The sequence below is a fragment of the Myotis yumanensis genome, unplaced genomic scaffold (assembly GCF_028538775.1).
Source record: "Myotis yumanensis isolate MYYU_CA2020_CCGP unplaced genomic scaffold, mMyoYum1.0.hap1 SCAF_18, whole genome shotgun sequence".
Taxonomy (NCBI): domain Eukaryota; kingdom Metazoa; phylum Chordata; class Mammalia; order Chiroptera; family Vespertilionidae; genus Myotis; species Myotis yumanensis.
In genome coordinates this window covers 10,335,468-10,350,851 of record NW_027223769.1, presented here as the reverse complement: position 1 = coordinate 10,350,851, position 15,384 = coordinate 10,335,468, and the positions used below count along the sequence as shown (strand labels likewise).

The 15,384-nt window shown below is 41.5% G+C and overlaps 1 protein-coding gene across 2 annotated transcripts in view; it reads left to right on the top strand.

Annotated features, from left to right (window-relative positions):
• Window positions 1-15,384, top strand: part of GPATCH1 (G-patch domain containing 1) — a 52,506-nt gene that overhangs the window by 6,499 nt on the left and 30,623 nt on the right. For both annotated transcript variants that reach the window (XM_070398297.1, XM_070398296.1), the window contains exons 2-8: window positions 1,023-1,157; window positions 5,779-5,864; window positions 8,796-8,956; window positions 9,746-9,843; window positions 10,770-10,828; window positions 11,467-11,709; window positions 12,662-12,809. In XM_070398297.1, the coding sequence (XP_070254398.1) occupies window positions 1,023-1,157; window positions 5,779-5,864; window positions 8,796-8,956; window positions 9,746-9,843; window positions 10,770-10,828; window positions 11,467-11,709; window positions 12,662-12,809 (930 nt within the window). The remainder of the gene's footprint in view (window positions 1-1,022; window positions 1,158-5,778; window positions 5,865-8,795; window positions 8,957-9,745; window positions 9,844-10,769; window positions 10,829-11,466; window positions 11,710-12,661; window positions 12,810-15,384) is intronic.

Sequence of the window (15,384 nt, the reverse complement as noted above, 5' to 3'; positions counted from 1 at the left end):
GAGAGGTTAATATGATTAAGCCCCAGTGCTAGTAAATGTGGAATTCCAGAGAGCTGTGACTCTCAACCCTGTGCCCTTAACTACGGTATGACTTGCTTTCTGTATTGAATGTTTGAAACTAACTTGATGGTTACTTTTATTTTAAATAGATTCAGAATTTTGAATTGGAGTTGATAAAACATATAAGTTCCTTTCTGCTTGTGTGACATAGCAACCCAACCCCTTTCAGCAAAATAGGAAAAGGAGTGAGTTTAAAGAATAGTAACTATAGCCCTAGCTGGTTGCTCAGTGGGTAGAGCGTCAGACTGCGGACTGACGGGTTCCAGGTTCGATTCCCGTCAAGGGCACATGCCCAGGTTGTGGGCTCTATCCCCAGTAGGGGGCATGCAGGAGGCAGCCGATCAGTGATTCTCTCTCACATTGATGTTTCCATCTCTCCCTCTCCCTTCCTCTCTGAAATCAATAAAAATATATTTAAAAGAAGAATAGTAACTATAGAATCAGAAGATTCCCAGAAATAAGGAAACGCTTAACATTTGGAAAAAATGGGCAATACCTAAGGAAAAATTCTGGAGTTGGGAATGATACGAAGTTCTAGAAGAGACATAGAAGTATTTTTTCTGTTGCAGACTTATGCCTGCCATGTGCCACACCAGCAATTTGCCTCCTTCACTGCCAGCAGATTTTTTTCCATCTATTTATACTCTCCTCCCTGGCCAATATAATTCAGTTTTCATAATGAAAGTTAGTGGGAAAAGCAGGCCATTTTTTCTAAGACATATTTCTAATATAAATAAAAGACATCTATAATTGCTTTAGACTATAAAAAAAACTTGGTAAAATTAATACTTCCTAAGCTATATAAGCTAGTGAAGTCTAGGAATAGGAATGTAATTAAAATTACTATATTTGATGTTACCGGAAGTGAACAATTCATTATATTTAAGAAATGACATCTTCCTTAATTTTTTTTCTAATCCACTATCCCCATTCTTCTTTCTCATTCAAAATATTTTTTTTAGGTGAGAGACCAAAGAAACCAACTCCTCTTCAGGATCAGACTGTCAGAGATGAAAAAGGAAGGTATAAGCGGTTTCATGGAGCCTTCAGTGGAGGGTTTTCTGCTGGGTACTTCAACACTGTCGGCTCAAAAGAAGGTATGATTTTCCTACTTACAGCTATATTCTTGCTAAAGCAAGTGATTGAAATGTCACAAGATTCTCGTCTCCCTACCTCTCTTTTTAAAAAACTTATTATAACATTTTAGTACTTACATTGTACACTTTTGTCTTCTCTGAACATTTGGAATGTTTCCAGACTCAGGTTTGATTGATTGCAACCTGAAGATGAGTTTTTTCACTAACATAAACTATAACTGGATGATAAAATGATGATAATGACTTCCGTTTTACATTGCATCTTGCCACGCACAAAGTCCTCTCACACAGACCCACTCAGTTAATCATTGTCTCACACGGCTCAGTGACCAAGGAGGGCAGATGTCACAGTTGTTTGTAGGTGAAGCTGAGGATCAGACTCCTTAATCCTGACATGGGACCAAGCCTTCACCTGTCAGTACATGCTCTCAACCTGAAGAAAATCTGTTAAATTTTTCACATGGTGCAATGTAATATATTCTGCATTCATTAAAGTAATGTATGTTTTTTAATGTTTTAACATAGAAACTGGAGGAAAAATGGTTTGTATATCTCAGATATGAATAGAAGATGGACTAATTAACTCATGTAGGAATTAAGAACAAGATAGGACAGATTTTATATTTATTTATTTAAAAAAATAAGTTTTAATATAGCCAGTAATACTATAATAACTATATATGTTGTTAGATGGATACTAGATTATCAGGGGATTACTTCATAAATTATATAAATGTCTAACTACTATGCTGTACACCTGAAACTAATATAATATTGTATGTCAACTATAATTGGAAAGTAAATTAATTAAAAAATAACTTGTACACAACAACAATGGTACAATAAAGATGAAAAGCAATGCAGGAAAGAAAGAAAAAGAACCATGTAAAAAAATGGTTGGTATAAATAAGATGTTAAAGCTCAGTATTCAGAATGTGTAAAGATCAGTTCAGTAGGCAAATGATCAAAGTATTTGAACAGTTTAGTTCAGGTGAGATAGAATACTACCAGTATATGGAATATTTAGCCTTATTTAAAAAAAAACCAAATTAAGATAACTAAACCAAATTAAGACACTATGAAAATAGCACATTATTACAATGTTTAAAATGGCAGTAGGGTTTGTGAAGAAGGAAGCACACAAATACATTGCTGATTATTATAATTATGGCTGTGTTGCAATTTACAAGAGCTAAGATCTGGAAACAGCCCAAGTGTCCATCAGTAGATGAGTGGATAAAAAAAGCTATGGTACATTTACACAATGGAATACTATGCAGCAGTAAAAAAGAAGACTCTCTTACCCTTTGAGACAGCATGGAGGAACCTGGAGAGCATCATGCTAAATGAAATAAGTCAGTCAGAGAAAGACAAGTATCACATGATCTCAGTCATACGTAGAATCTAATTAACAAAATAAACTGATGAACGGAGTGGATCCAGAGACATGGAAGCATAGAACAGAGCAGAATCTCTAGTGGATGGGAGGTGATCATATATGCATATATGCATAATCCATGGATGTAGATAGTGGGGTAGTGAGGGGCTGGGGAGGGGGAGTGGGTGGAAGTGGGTTGGAGGGGGCCGATGGGGGGAAAAAGGGGACATATGTAATACTTTCAACAATAAAGATTAAAAAAAGTAATAAAATAAAATTAAATCTTTCAATTATGAAGAAAAAAATAATTATGGCTGTGTTGCATATTATAATTAAAAGGTAAGACCAGTTCAAATGATTACTCAGGTAGACTGTGATATGTTAATTTACTGAAATAGCTCTTTACCATTAGGAGTGACAGATTCAAGGACTTTGCAGAAATAGGGCAAAGACTACAGAAATCGAAAGTGGAGGAAGGTGCTGGGCCCACGGTATTGCTCAAGAGAGCAGATTCTTACTCTGCTGGGGAATCAATCTTCCAGGTTGACCCAGGAACCTGCTCCACCCACCTGCCGATAGTAGATCTACCCCATACTCCTCAGCAAGAATTATAGGATATCAGAAAGTAGAGAAATCTGTCACTCTTAGAGAAATCTAAAGAAGCTTATCTGCAGAGGGTTACAGATGCATTTGATGGCCAGAGCATTCTCTGTCTTTAGTCAGGGCACATGCTTAGTGACTGTGGATGGGGAACAGGAGGGTTAGTTATAGGACTCAAGTGTTTGATGGAATTAGGGGCCTGCTATGGCCATTGCCTGTCCTTAGCCAGTGGTTCTCAACCTTGGCTGCACATTACAATCACCTGGGAATCTTTTTAAAAATCCTGATTTCTGGGCCTCATCCTCCGGAAATTCTGTTTCTTTGTTGTGGGGTGGGGCCACAACATTAGTAACAAAAAAACAGAATTTCTGGAGGATGAGGCCCAGAAATGAGGATTTAAAAATTTTTTTAAATTAATTAATTAATTAATTTTTTAATCTTTAAATTTTTTATTAGTTAAGGTATTACAAATGTGTCCTCATCCCCCCCACTAACCCTCATCCTCACCCCCCCACTCATGCTCTCATCCCTCTGTTGTCCATGTCCATTGGTTTGGCTTATATGCATGCATACAAGTCCTTTGGTTGATCTCTTCCCCTTACCCCCACCCTCCCCTACTTTTCCTCTGGGGATTAATAGTCTGATCGCTGTTTCTCTGTCTTTGGATCTGTCCCTATTAGAAATCAGGATTTTAAAAAGATTCCCAGGTGATTCTAATGTGCAGCCAAGGTTGAGAACCACTGCCTTAGACCAAAGTCCTTGGGTTAGGCACCCTGAATGTTATTTGCATTGCTTTTGTAACTCTCTCTTTTGCCATTCTTTCTTGGCTGACTGTACCTTGACATATTGTTTCTTTTTTTTTCTTCTTCTTCTTTTAATTTTTAAAAAGATATTTTATTGATTTTTTTACAGAGAGGAAGGGAGAGGGATAGAGAGTCAGAAACATCGATGAGAGAGAAACATCGATCAGCTGCCTCCTGCACACCCCTTACTGAGGATGTGCCCGCAACCCAGGTACATGCCCTTGACCAGAATCGAACCCGGGACCCTTCAGTCCGCAGGCCGACGCTCTATCCACTGAGCCAAACCGTTTAGGGCTTCTTTTAATTTTTAAATTCTTAAATTTTTTATTGCTTTTGACATACTGATTTTTCTTATTTTTTTTAATCTTTAAATTTTATTTTTTTCTTTCTTAATTTTGTTTTGTTAATCCTCACCTGAGGATATTTTTTCCGTTGATTTTAAAAAATATATATACATATTTTTATTGATTTCAGAGAGAAAGGGAAAGGGAGAGAGAGAGAGAAACATCAATGATGAGAGTGAATCATGGATCGGCTGCCTCCTGCACGCCCCCTACTGAGGATCAAGCCTGCAACCCGGGCATGTGCTGTTGACCGGAATCAAACCTGGGACCCTTTAAACCATAGGCCAGTGCTCTATTCACTGAGCCAAACCAGCTAGGGCTCCATTGATTTTTTTTTTAGAGAGAATGGAAGGGAGGGAGAGAAACAGAGAGAAACATGGATGTGAAATAGACACATCAACTGATTGCCTCCCGCAGGTGCAGGTGCCCTGACTGGGGCCAGGATCGAGCCTGCAACTGAGGTCTGTGCCCTTGACTGGAATCGAACTAACAACCCTTCAGTCCATGGATAAACACTCTAACCACTGAGAAACTGGCTAGGGTTAAAATTTTTTTTTTTAATATATTTTATTGATTTTTTACAGAGAGGAAGGGAGAGGGATAGAGAGTTAGAAACATCGATGAGAAACATCGACCAGCTGCCTCTGCACACCCCCGACCGGGGATGTGCCCGCAGCCAAGGTACATGCCCTTGACTGGAATCGGACCCGGATCCTTCAGTCTGCAGGCCAATGCTCTACCAACTTAGCCAAATCAGTCGGGGCTAGGGTTAAAATTTTAATTAAAAAAAATATGTTTTTATTGATTTTTAGAGAGAGAGAAATAGTAACATCAATGAGAAGCATCAACATCGATCAGCTACCTTCTGTACACCCCATACTGGGAGTCCAGCCTGCAACCTGGGCATGTGCCCTGACCAGGAATTCAACCAGTGACCTCTTGGCTCCTAAGTCGATGCTCAACCACTGAGCCGCACTGGCTGGGCCTAAAATTTTAATTTTTTATTGAACTTATTGAATATGTTTGGGTGACTGATTAATAAAATTATGTAGGTTTCAGGTGTACAATTCTATAATACATCATCTGAATATTGTGTTTTGTGTTCACCAGACATATTGTTAATTTGATATGCTAATTTGTTAGTGTAAGTTGCTGTTCTGCTGGTCTCAGAGTGGTCCTGCCTTCTATGGTGACCTTAAATCTTTCTGTTCAGATCTACTTGTGTCCCTTTCAGTTTAACTGTCCATGTGTAATTTGATTTGACTTGGTTCCAATTTTTTATGGGGAAGCCTCACTGTATACACTAACTTCTGACAACAGGGTACGGGGGTTAATAAGTTTATGTGGAATAATTACATCTGTATGAGCAGTGAGATGGGAAGTAGCCAGGAGTTTGTAGTTATTGGGGCTTTCAAGTCCATACATGTTATTTAATTATTTAGTTATAAGCCAAATGCTACCTAGGATTGTAATGTTCTAAACTCTTTTCTTTGAAGGATGGACACCCTCTTCCTTTGTGTCTTCACGACAGAACAGAGCAGACAAATCTGTTCTTGGTCCAGAAGATTTTATGGATGAAGAGGTGGGTGCGCAGAACTTTAATTCCAGTTAGTTTGTAATTAGTTGGTGTAGCACCTTCACCTTCCTCAGAAAGTTCAGTGTCTGATTTCCTCTTTGTATGTAAGGTTTTATCTTTTAAGTACTTGGATTATAGTGCCCTGTGTATCACTGGATTCTCATTCATTAGAGCAGCATCTTATGATGGGGGTAGTTTCTAAAGACAAGAAGGGATGCTGGGCCAGCATTGCTCAGTGGTTGAGCATCATCCTATGAACCAGGAGGTCACAGATCGATTCCTGGTCAGGGCACATGCCCGGGTGGCCGTTCGATCCTTAGTGTGGGGCATGCAGGAGGCAGCCAATCAATGATTCTCTCTCATCATTGATGTTTCCATCTCTCTCTCCCTCTCCCTCTCTGAAATCAATAAAAATATATTTTTAAAAAAGCATGTAGGAGAGCCCCTCCTGGGTAGCTCAGTTGGTTGGAGCTTCGTCCCGTTACACCAGGGTTGCAGGTTCCACTCCACTGCAATAAAACGAATATGGGAATAAAGCAAGTCATGTGAAATTCTTGGTTTTCCAGTACATATAAAAGTTATGTTTTTACTCTACCAGAGTCTATAAATGTGCAATAGCATTATTTCTTTAAAAAAAATTACATACCTTAATTAAAAAATGCTTTATTGTTAAAAAATGTTAACCATCATCTGAGGCTGTTGGAAAAATGGCACCACTAGACTTGCTCAATGTAAGGTTGCCACAAACTTTCAATTTGTAAAAAATGAAATATCTGCAAAGGACAGTAAAGTGAAGTACAACAAAACAAGGAATTCCTGTACAGGCAAATTTATTTGAAAAAGCCTGTTACCTCAAAAGTGAAGTCTTCGTTGAGCCAAGTCTACAGCCTTTCACGGTAACTCACACACACTGCAGTTTGAGCAGTGAGTGCTAGAGAAAGGAGTGTGCGGGCACCTGGGCCCATTGTTTTCTGTTGTTGTTTTTTTTTTTTCATCGATTTTAGAGAGGAAGGGAGAGGGAGAGCTAGAAACATCAATGATAAGAGAGAATCATTGATAGGCTGCCTCCTGCACACTCCATACTGGGGATCGAGCCCACAACCTGGGCACATGCCCTGACCAGGAATCGAACCATGACCTCCTTGTTCATAGGTTGACGCTCAACCACTGAGCCCCGCCAGCGGGCCCAGACTCTCTTCTCAGTCGTCTTCTGCATGTCAGCTTGTTCTTAAACTAGATCGTCTCATGGTTGCAAGGTGGGTGCAGTAGTTCCCAGGGGCACAGCCACGATGACATTATTCAGTAGAAGAAAGACTTTCTTCTTGGTATCTTTTCTTTTGATCAAAGAAACTATTTACATAAATCTTCCAGTGAATTTTCCCTCCCATCTGCTTGGACAACTTGATCTACATACTTATTCTTAAAAAAATAAAAAATATGTACTGATTTTAGAGAGAAAGAAAGGGAGAGAAACATCCATTTGTTGTCCCACTTATTTATGCATTCATTAGTTGACTCTTGTCTGTGCCCTGACTTGGGATCCAACCTGCAACCTTGGCTTATTGGGATGAGGCTCTAATTGAGCTACTCAGCCAAGCCTACATGCGCAGTCCTAAAGCAAGGGAAGTGGGATCAAAATGACTGGCTTGATCCCGTGATCAAGACATGAACCCCCATTCCCTAACTCTCCCCCCACCCTAGCCTACACACACCAGGGAGCAGGTGCCTATACCCATGGTCGGCAAACTGTAGCTCTCGAGCCACATGCAGCTCTTTGGCCCCTTGAGTGTGGCTCTTTCTAAGCCGTAGGAGTACCCTAATTAAGTTAATAACAATGTACCTACCTATATAGTTTAAGTTAAAAAAATTTGGCTCTCAAAAGAAATTTCAATTGTTGTACTGTTGATATTTGGCTCTGTTGACTAATGAGTTTGCTGACCACTGGCCTATACAATCTCAGGGTGCTGTGGGAAAAGAGGTAGGGGCAATGACTGTTGGACAGGCAGCCAACAGTAAATGCAAAAGTACTTAACTCAGGGCCTGGCACATAGGTGCTCACAAATGCTTGTTGGCTGTGACTCTAAGACTTGCCCCCTTCACACCGACCTCTGAAATATTGCCTGAGAAGAATTAGGTCCTTCCTGTTTTCCTAGCTTGGTAGTGCTCCTTGTGGCCTCACTGAGTAGCCACTATAATGCCCCTGTCCTTGTGTTGTGGCAGAATGCACGGGAGAAGGATTAGCCAGCACTCCGAGGGAGAAAAGTTTAACCTTTACTTCACAGATCTGCTAGTCCAGGGGAATTCCAGATCCAAAGCCTGAACTGACTCGTGGGGAGGCTCTGGCCTATATATCTCCTCCTGTGGCGAGCCCCTGAGGGTCCCTGCAGCTCCACCCTAGTCAGCTGTGGCAGGGCCCTGGGGTTAGGCTCTGCCGCTCCACCCAAGTCAGTCAGAGTGGGGAAGTAAGATCACAGTTTTAACCAGATATTGAACTAGGTTGCAAGCCCCCCATTTTCCTTTTCACTTGGCCACTGGCCTTATGTGAGGGTAACAAAGTCAGTGTGTGAAGTCAGCTGCTCACCTGATCCCAAACTCAGTTTTGTGGTTTTAACTTTTTGTGTGTTTTTTGTTAATCCTCACCTGAGAATATTGTTCATTTAATTTTTAGATAGGGTGGAAGGGAGAGGGAAAGGAGAGAGAGAGAAATATTGATGTGAGAGACACATCCATTGGTTGTCTTTTGTATGCGCCCCGACCAGGGTCAAGGATCGAACCTGCAACCCAGGTACGTGCCCTTGGCTGGGAATTGAACCTGAGAACGGCCCAACACTGAACATTGTCCAGGGCTTAACTTTTTTAAAGAACTAAAGCTACGTGATGCATCATGTTTAATCACTTCCCTAATAATGAAGTAATTTTGTTTGATTTTTTTCAAAGGATCTTAGTGAATTTGGGATCGCACCTAAAGCAATTGTTACCACAGATGATTTTGCTTCCAAAACCAAAGATAGAATACGAGAAAAGGCCAGGCAGTTAGCAGCTGCTACTGCCCCTATTCCTGGAGCCACTCTGCTTGATGACTTCATAACGCCAGCAACGTGAGAAGAATTTAATTTTGACTTTTCTGATCTTGAAATTACTGCTTTGCATATATATGATGATCTTACTTAGGGAAAGCTTGGTTGCAAGTAAGATAAGCCTTCTTAGCCTAACTTGAGTGCAAAGGGGGGTTTTCCCAAAAGGGTCTTGCATTGTTAGTGCATGGAGTGCTCTAGGTCTCCAGCCTCATTCTACTCTCTCATTCTGCTTACCTCCTTGTTCTGCTCCTGGGCACGTGGCCTGATATGACAGCCTTAGATGTCATGGTTTCCCAGGCCCCATGCTTGACAAGGACCATCTGGAGTCCCTATGTGCCCGTTCTGGGCCCAGGAGAAAAGACATCTGACCAACTTCCCCAGGTCAGACATACACCCCAAGTCCAGTCATCCAGAGCATGTCCAGAATGGCAAGGCCATGCAGTTCTAACATGAATGGTGGGAAGGGTTCAGGTAGGACAAGATTATGAGCTAGGCAGGAACTCAAAGGCTGCTCACTTCCTACTGTTATCTAGTGTTATAAAAAGAAGTTCATTTTTTTTTTTAAAATATATTTTATTGATTTTTTACAGAGAGGAAGGGAGAGAGATAGATAGTTAGAAACATCGATGGGAGAGAAACATCGACCAGCTGCCTCCTGCACATCTCCCACTGGGGATGTGCCCGCAACCCAGGTACATGCCCTTGACCGGAATCGAACCCGGGACCTTTCAGTCCGCAGGCCAACGCTCTATCCACTGAGCCAAACCGGTCCTGGCCAAGAAGTTCATTTTTAATGCCTTGATATCCTAGATTATCTGTTGGTTTTGAATTGCTGAGAAAAATGGGTTGGAAAGAAGGACAAGGAATTGGTCCTCGAGTAAAGAGAAGACCACGCCGACAAAAACCTGGTATGTATATTGATTGTCATTAACCCTAATCCTAATACTTTTTAAAAAAATTATTGATTTAGAGAGAGAGAAGAAGAGAGAAACATTGATTTGTTGTTCTACTTATTTATGCATTCATTGGTTGATGCTTGTGTGTGCCCTGATTAGGGATCGAACCCACAACCTTGGGGTATCGGGACATGATGCTCTAACCAACTGAGCTACCTAACCAGGGCCTAATACTTTAAAAAAAAAATGTTTTTATTGATTTTTAGAGAGAGAGGAAGGGAGAGGGATAGAGAAATAGAAACATCAATGAGAGAGAAACATCATTAATCAGCTGCCTCCTGCATGCCCCCCTATTGGGGATCCAGCCCGAAACCCAGACATGTCCCTGACCAGGCATCGAACTGGTGACCTCTTGGTTCCTGGGTCAGCGCTCAACCATTGAGCCACACCAGCCAGGCCCTAATACTTTGTAATGGCTACATGTTTCTAGAAATAAAATTGCTGAGTGGTATGCAGGTGTTTTAAGGCTTTTTGTGTGTAGTGTGAAATAGTTTTCTGAAAGAATTGTACTAGTTTACATTCCCATCAGGAGCATATGAAACTGTTTCCTGCTTCTGCCAAAACTGTCACAATTTAATAGGATTATTTTCTATGTCTTGCCCTTGGTTCCTCCAGCCAGACTATGAACTCTTGGAAGCAGCAATAATTAGTTTAGGTTCTCCCTAGTGCTGGAGGAGTAGTGGTTACTCATTTAGCGTATTGTTGCCAGAGTGTGGATGGGGCAAGGGCTGGGGAAAACAGTTTCTGAGTGATCAGTCTCCAACCCTAAAGCTGTAGCGCCTTTTACAAGGGCAGCATGTGCCTCTAAGAGTTTCAGCAACTCGGATTTCTGTATTTTCAGTTGCTCATGACTGATGCATTTGAAATCTCTTGTATAGATCCTGGAGTGAAAATCTATGGCTGTGCATTACCTCCAGGAGGCTCAGAAGGATCTGAGGTATTATGTGGGATGACTGTAGCATTTGTTACTTCATGAAGGTGAAATTTTATTTTACAAATTGACTATATATATATATATATATATATATATATATATATAAAATTGATTTTTTAGAGAGAGAGAAAGGGAGAGGGAGAGAGAGATAGAAACATTGATGAGAGAGAAACATCCACCAGCTGCCTCCTGTATGCCTCCTACTGGGGATCCAGCTGGCAACCTGGGCATGTGCTCTGACCGGGAATTGAACTGGTGACCTCTGGTTCATGGGTTGATGCTCAACCACTGAGTCACACCTGCCAAGCCAGAAACAATTTTTGAAATGAATCATATCCCATTGCAGTGAAATACCCATACCCTAAAACTATCCTCATAATGTCAGATAATGTATTCAGCAATATGCCTGCCAGCACCATAGATATCCCAAGTCTGTTTAGATTCTTAAAATGGAATTGCTTGTGTTGGTATCATTTGTTCAGGGACTTGATGTAGTGATTTGTAATAGTGGAAATTAAAGTTTGGAATTGTTCCAAACTTTAAATGTTCTGTTTGGAATTAATCACTGCATTTGAAAATAGTATTTTATAAACTCACTTTGCACCAGCAAGTGACTCACCTTCATTCCACTTTTTAAATAGGATGAAGATGATGACTACCTGCTAGAAAATGTGACCTTTGCACCCAAGGATGTCATGCCTGTGGATTTCACACCTAAAGATAATGTACATGGACTGGCTTACAAGGGTCTGGATCCCCAACAAGCGTTGTTTGGAGCTTCAGGAGAACATCTTAATCTTTTCAGTGGGAGACCCGAGGGAGCCAGCAATCTTCTTGGAGATATTGGAGTGAATAAAGGGAGAAAGTTGGGAATTTCAGGCCAGGTAAGTGCTTCTGTCTTATAAACAGGGAGCTATCGACAAATGAGAATACTCCTTATTATATTTGCCCCATAGTAGGGCACTCATTATTGACTGACTACATGAAGACCTCAGAGTGGTCATATTTCCCTTAGGACCTGTTCTGAAGGTATGTGAAGTACACCCATGTGATTTTAATATTACTGCTGAGATCCTGTAACCTATGTTCTTGGTGGAGTTTGGTGTTCCCAGGAGTGAGGACTACTTTTCCACACTCTTGTGGGGCTGAGCAGAAAACCACACTTACCCTTTTGGTTTAGTTAATAGTTGAATTTCAGTCTGCCGCCCCAAGCTCAGGTCCAAGTTTGACTACCTCCTGGACGATTTCCTAGTGCCGCCAGCCCTAAGTTGGGAGTGTAGGTGTAAGTGTCCCATGGGAGACTGGCTTTGAACCTTTGAGGAGATGGAGAGCTTTTCCTGACCGCCTGTCCTCTCAAACTGATTCAGAGGTTCTTTCCTAAATTACATTTAGAAAATGTCATTATTGTTTTTTCCAGTTCTTTTAACAGAAAGGGATACTTGGAGATCATTTCCCACAGAGCTTAGGAGTTCTTACAGCGGCTGTTACAGCAGTGGTGGTCTCCAGACCCTGGTCACTGGCTCTGTCCCAGCCATACTGAACAGCAGATGAACACTTCCTTTCTCCAGTAGAGGCCCCATTCCCCTCCTGCACTGCTGCTTGCGTGCATTCTCCGTTCCTCTGCCCGTGCTAGTACCCAGACCTATAGCTGCTGCTGGGTGTGGCATTCACATCTAAAGGACTTGAGTCTCTGTATTAATCAGGGTCTCCCATTTGCTTCTCACTTGGTGATTTTACAGTGCTAATGTGGTCTGTTCAGTTACAGTGTTAGAGTAGCTTTATCCCTCAGTGCAGACACTCTAACCTGTAATTGCTGTTTGAAACCTTGTTTTGAAGGCTTTTGGTGTTGGTGCCCTGGAAGAGGAAGATGATGATATCTATGCCACAGAAACTCTATCCAAGTATGACACCATTTTGAAGGACGAGGAGCCTGGAGATGGACTTTATGGCTGGACCGCGCCCAAGCAGTATCAAAGTCAGAAAGGTGATTCCATAGACCCACAGCTGATGGGAGGATCCGTGTGAGGTTATCAGGAAGAAGGGATGGCAAGCTTGATACTGCAGTGTCAGCCTCCAAGGAGTAGGGGGTTGTTGGTCAGAGATGCAGATTGAGAAACAAAGTTAGAAGAAGAGAGGCCCAATGTGGAAAGTAAGACAGGATTTAGAATGGGTCACAGCTGCCAGGCCGGTGTGGCTTAGTGGTTGAGCATTGACCCTTGCACCAAGAGGTCACCGGTTTGATTCCTAGTAGGGGACACGCAGGAGGTAGCTGGCGTTTCTGTCTCTCCCTCTCCCTTCCTCTCTCTCTAAAATAAAAACAAACAAGAAATGAAAAAAAAGAAAACAAACAAAAAACCACACATTAAAAAAAAGAAAAGATTAATTCACTTCTTTAAAAAAAAAGAATGGGTCAAAGCCAAAGCCAGTTATCAAGGCAGGGCCAAGGAGGGGAGGAAGAAGAGGCCTGGAATCAGGGAAGGAGCAAGTGTGTGGGCGAGAAGAGCTGGCACTTGGTCTGAGTGAAGCACTTCCCGCTCGAGGAGCTAGGCAGGTGGTCAAAGGAGGCCAGCTCCAGCAGTAGGTGTGAAGGCCAGATGTGGTGACCAGGTGGCAGGAATACTGAGAGCCCGTGGGAAGATGGAGCTTGGCAGCCAGCCTGTCTTCTACTTGTGTCCCTGGCTCTTAGGGGGCTCTTACTGGGCAAAGAGGTAGACATCTGTCGACACAACTTGAATTTCAAGTCAGAGTTTATAATGATTCGGAATCTAGGTAGTATTTCAATTATTTATTGATTGATTGATTTTTCAAGAGAGAGAGGGAGTTGTAGAGACAGAGAAACATCGTTTTGTTTTTCCACTTATGCATTCATTGGTTGAGTCTTGCATGTGCCCTGACCCAGGGATGGAACCCGCAACCTTGGTGTATTGGGAGGACACTCTAACCAACTGAGCTACCTGGCCAGGACCAGTAGTATTTTAAATTTTCAATCCAGAAAAGGTGCAGGGAGGAGGCAGGGTTACATAGGCAGGGCTACATAGCATAAGATTTGGAACCCATCAGACCTGAATTTGGATCCCTGCTTTCTCCTGCCCAGCTGTGTGGCCCTGGACAAGGCTTGTAACCTCTCTGGGCATCATTTTTAATGTGAGGATAAAATCCTCTCTCTGGCCTAGCTGGTGTGGCCCAGTGCTTGAGCATTGACCCATGAACCAAGAGGTCACCAGTTCAATTTCTGGTTAGGGCACATGCCCGGTTTGGGGGCTCAATTCCTAGTAGGGGGCATGCAGGAGGCAGCTGATCAGTGTTTCTCTCTCATTGATAATTCTCTCTCTCCCTCTTCCTTCCTCTTTCTCTAAAAACCAATAAAAAGATATTTAAAATCCATGAGGACTAAATAGCATAACTCTGTGTTTGGCTCCTGCCTCAAAGGTTGATTAAATGCCACCTACTATTTATTCTTCACTTACAATGATAATAATCACCCAAATAAAGTTAGGAGGCAAGAGCTGAGATGAAAAACAATCTATTCAGACATATTTAGCCATATGCAGAGAAAGTTTGATCTAACTCTTGTAGGATACATATAAAACCATGCTGTTGAAATATTCTAAGCATCACTCCCCAAAATGATGCCATTTTACATTTCTAGCAGAGAAAAGGCAGGTGTAAAACAGTTTTTAGGAGGTAGTTTGCTTAATGGTTGCGAACACAAACTCTGAAGACTGATTGCCTGGGCTTCAGTCCTGGCTCTCCCCACTTATCAGCCATGACCTTGACAAGCTACTTAACTTCTTTGTGCCTCGGCATCCTTGCCTGGACAGGGCATGACGATGGCATAAGTGCCCCATGGAGGTTGTAATGTACGTAAAGGGCTTGACCTTGCCTGGCACACAGCCAGCACTCAGTAAGTGAGCGGCCTGCCATCATTGCCACAGAAGATGCTGGAAGGGTGTGCTCCCAAGTGTTAGTTGGAATGACCTCTGGGTGATAGACTACTTTTATTTTCTCCCTTTTGCTTGCTTTTATATTTTTTGCTTTACCTTTATATTTTCAAAATTTTCTACTAAGCTATCATCTTTATAACTTACAAGAAGTTATATAATATATATTAATGTTATAATATGTTAATACAGGTTATATTAAATGCTAATTAATTATATTAATTATATCAATATATTAACATAATTTGATGTTATTAATATTAACATAACATGTTGTGTAATAATTACTAAACTGTAATAAATAAATACACTTATTTATTTATTGTTAATCCTCACCCAAAGATATTTTTGTGGTGGTCATGGGAGCGGCCTTTGGCTACAGAAAATGTAGTTTGTGCATACTGAGTTTTTTGGGTTTATTTTTTCTTTTTTTTCTTTATTGATTAAGGTATTACATATGTGTCCTTATTCCCCATTGCCCCCCTACTGCATACTGAGTTTTGACAGAACCACTATGCCCAGGAAATACTTGATAATCAAAGATCCTTTGCCGAGGGGGTTGTCTCTGCGACCAATGGAGGATCCCTGGCTTTAGGTCAAAGGGCGTTGGTCATTTTG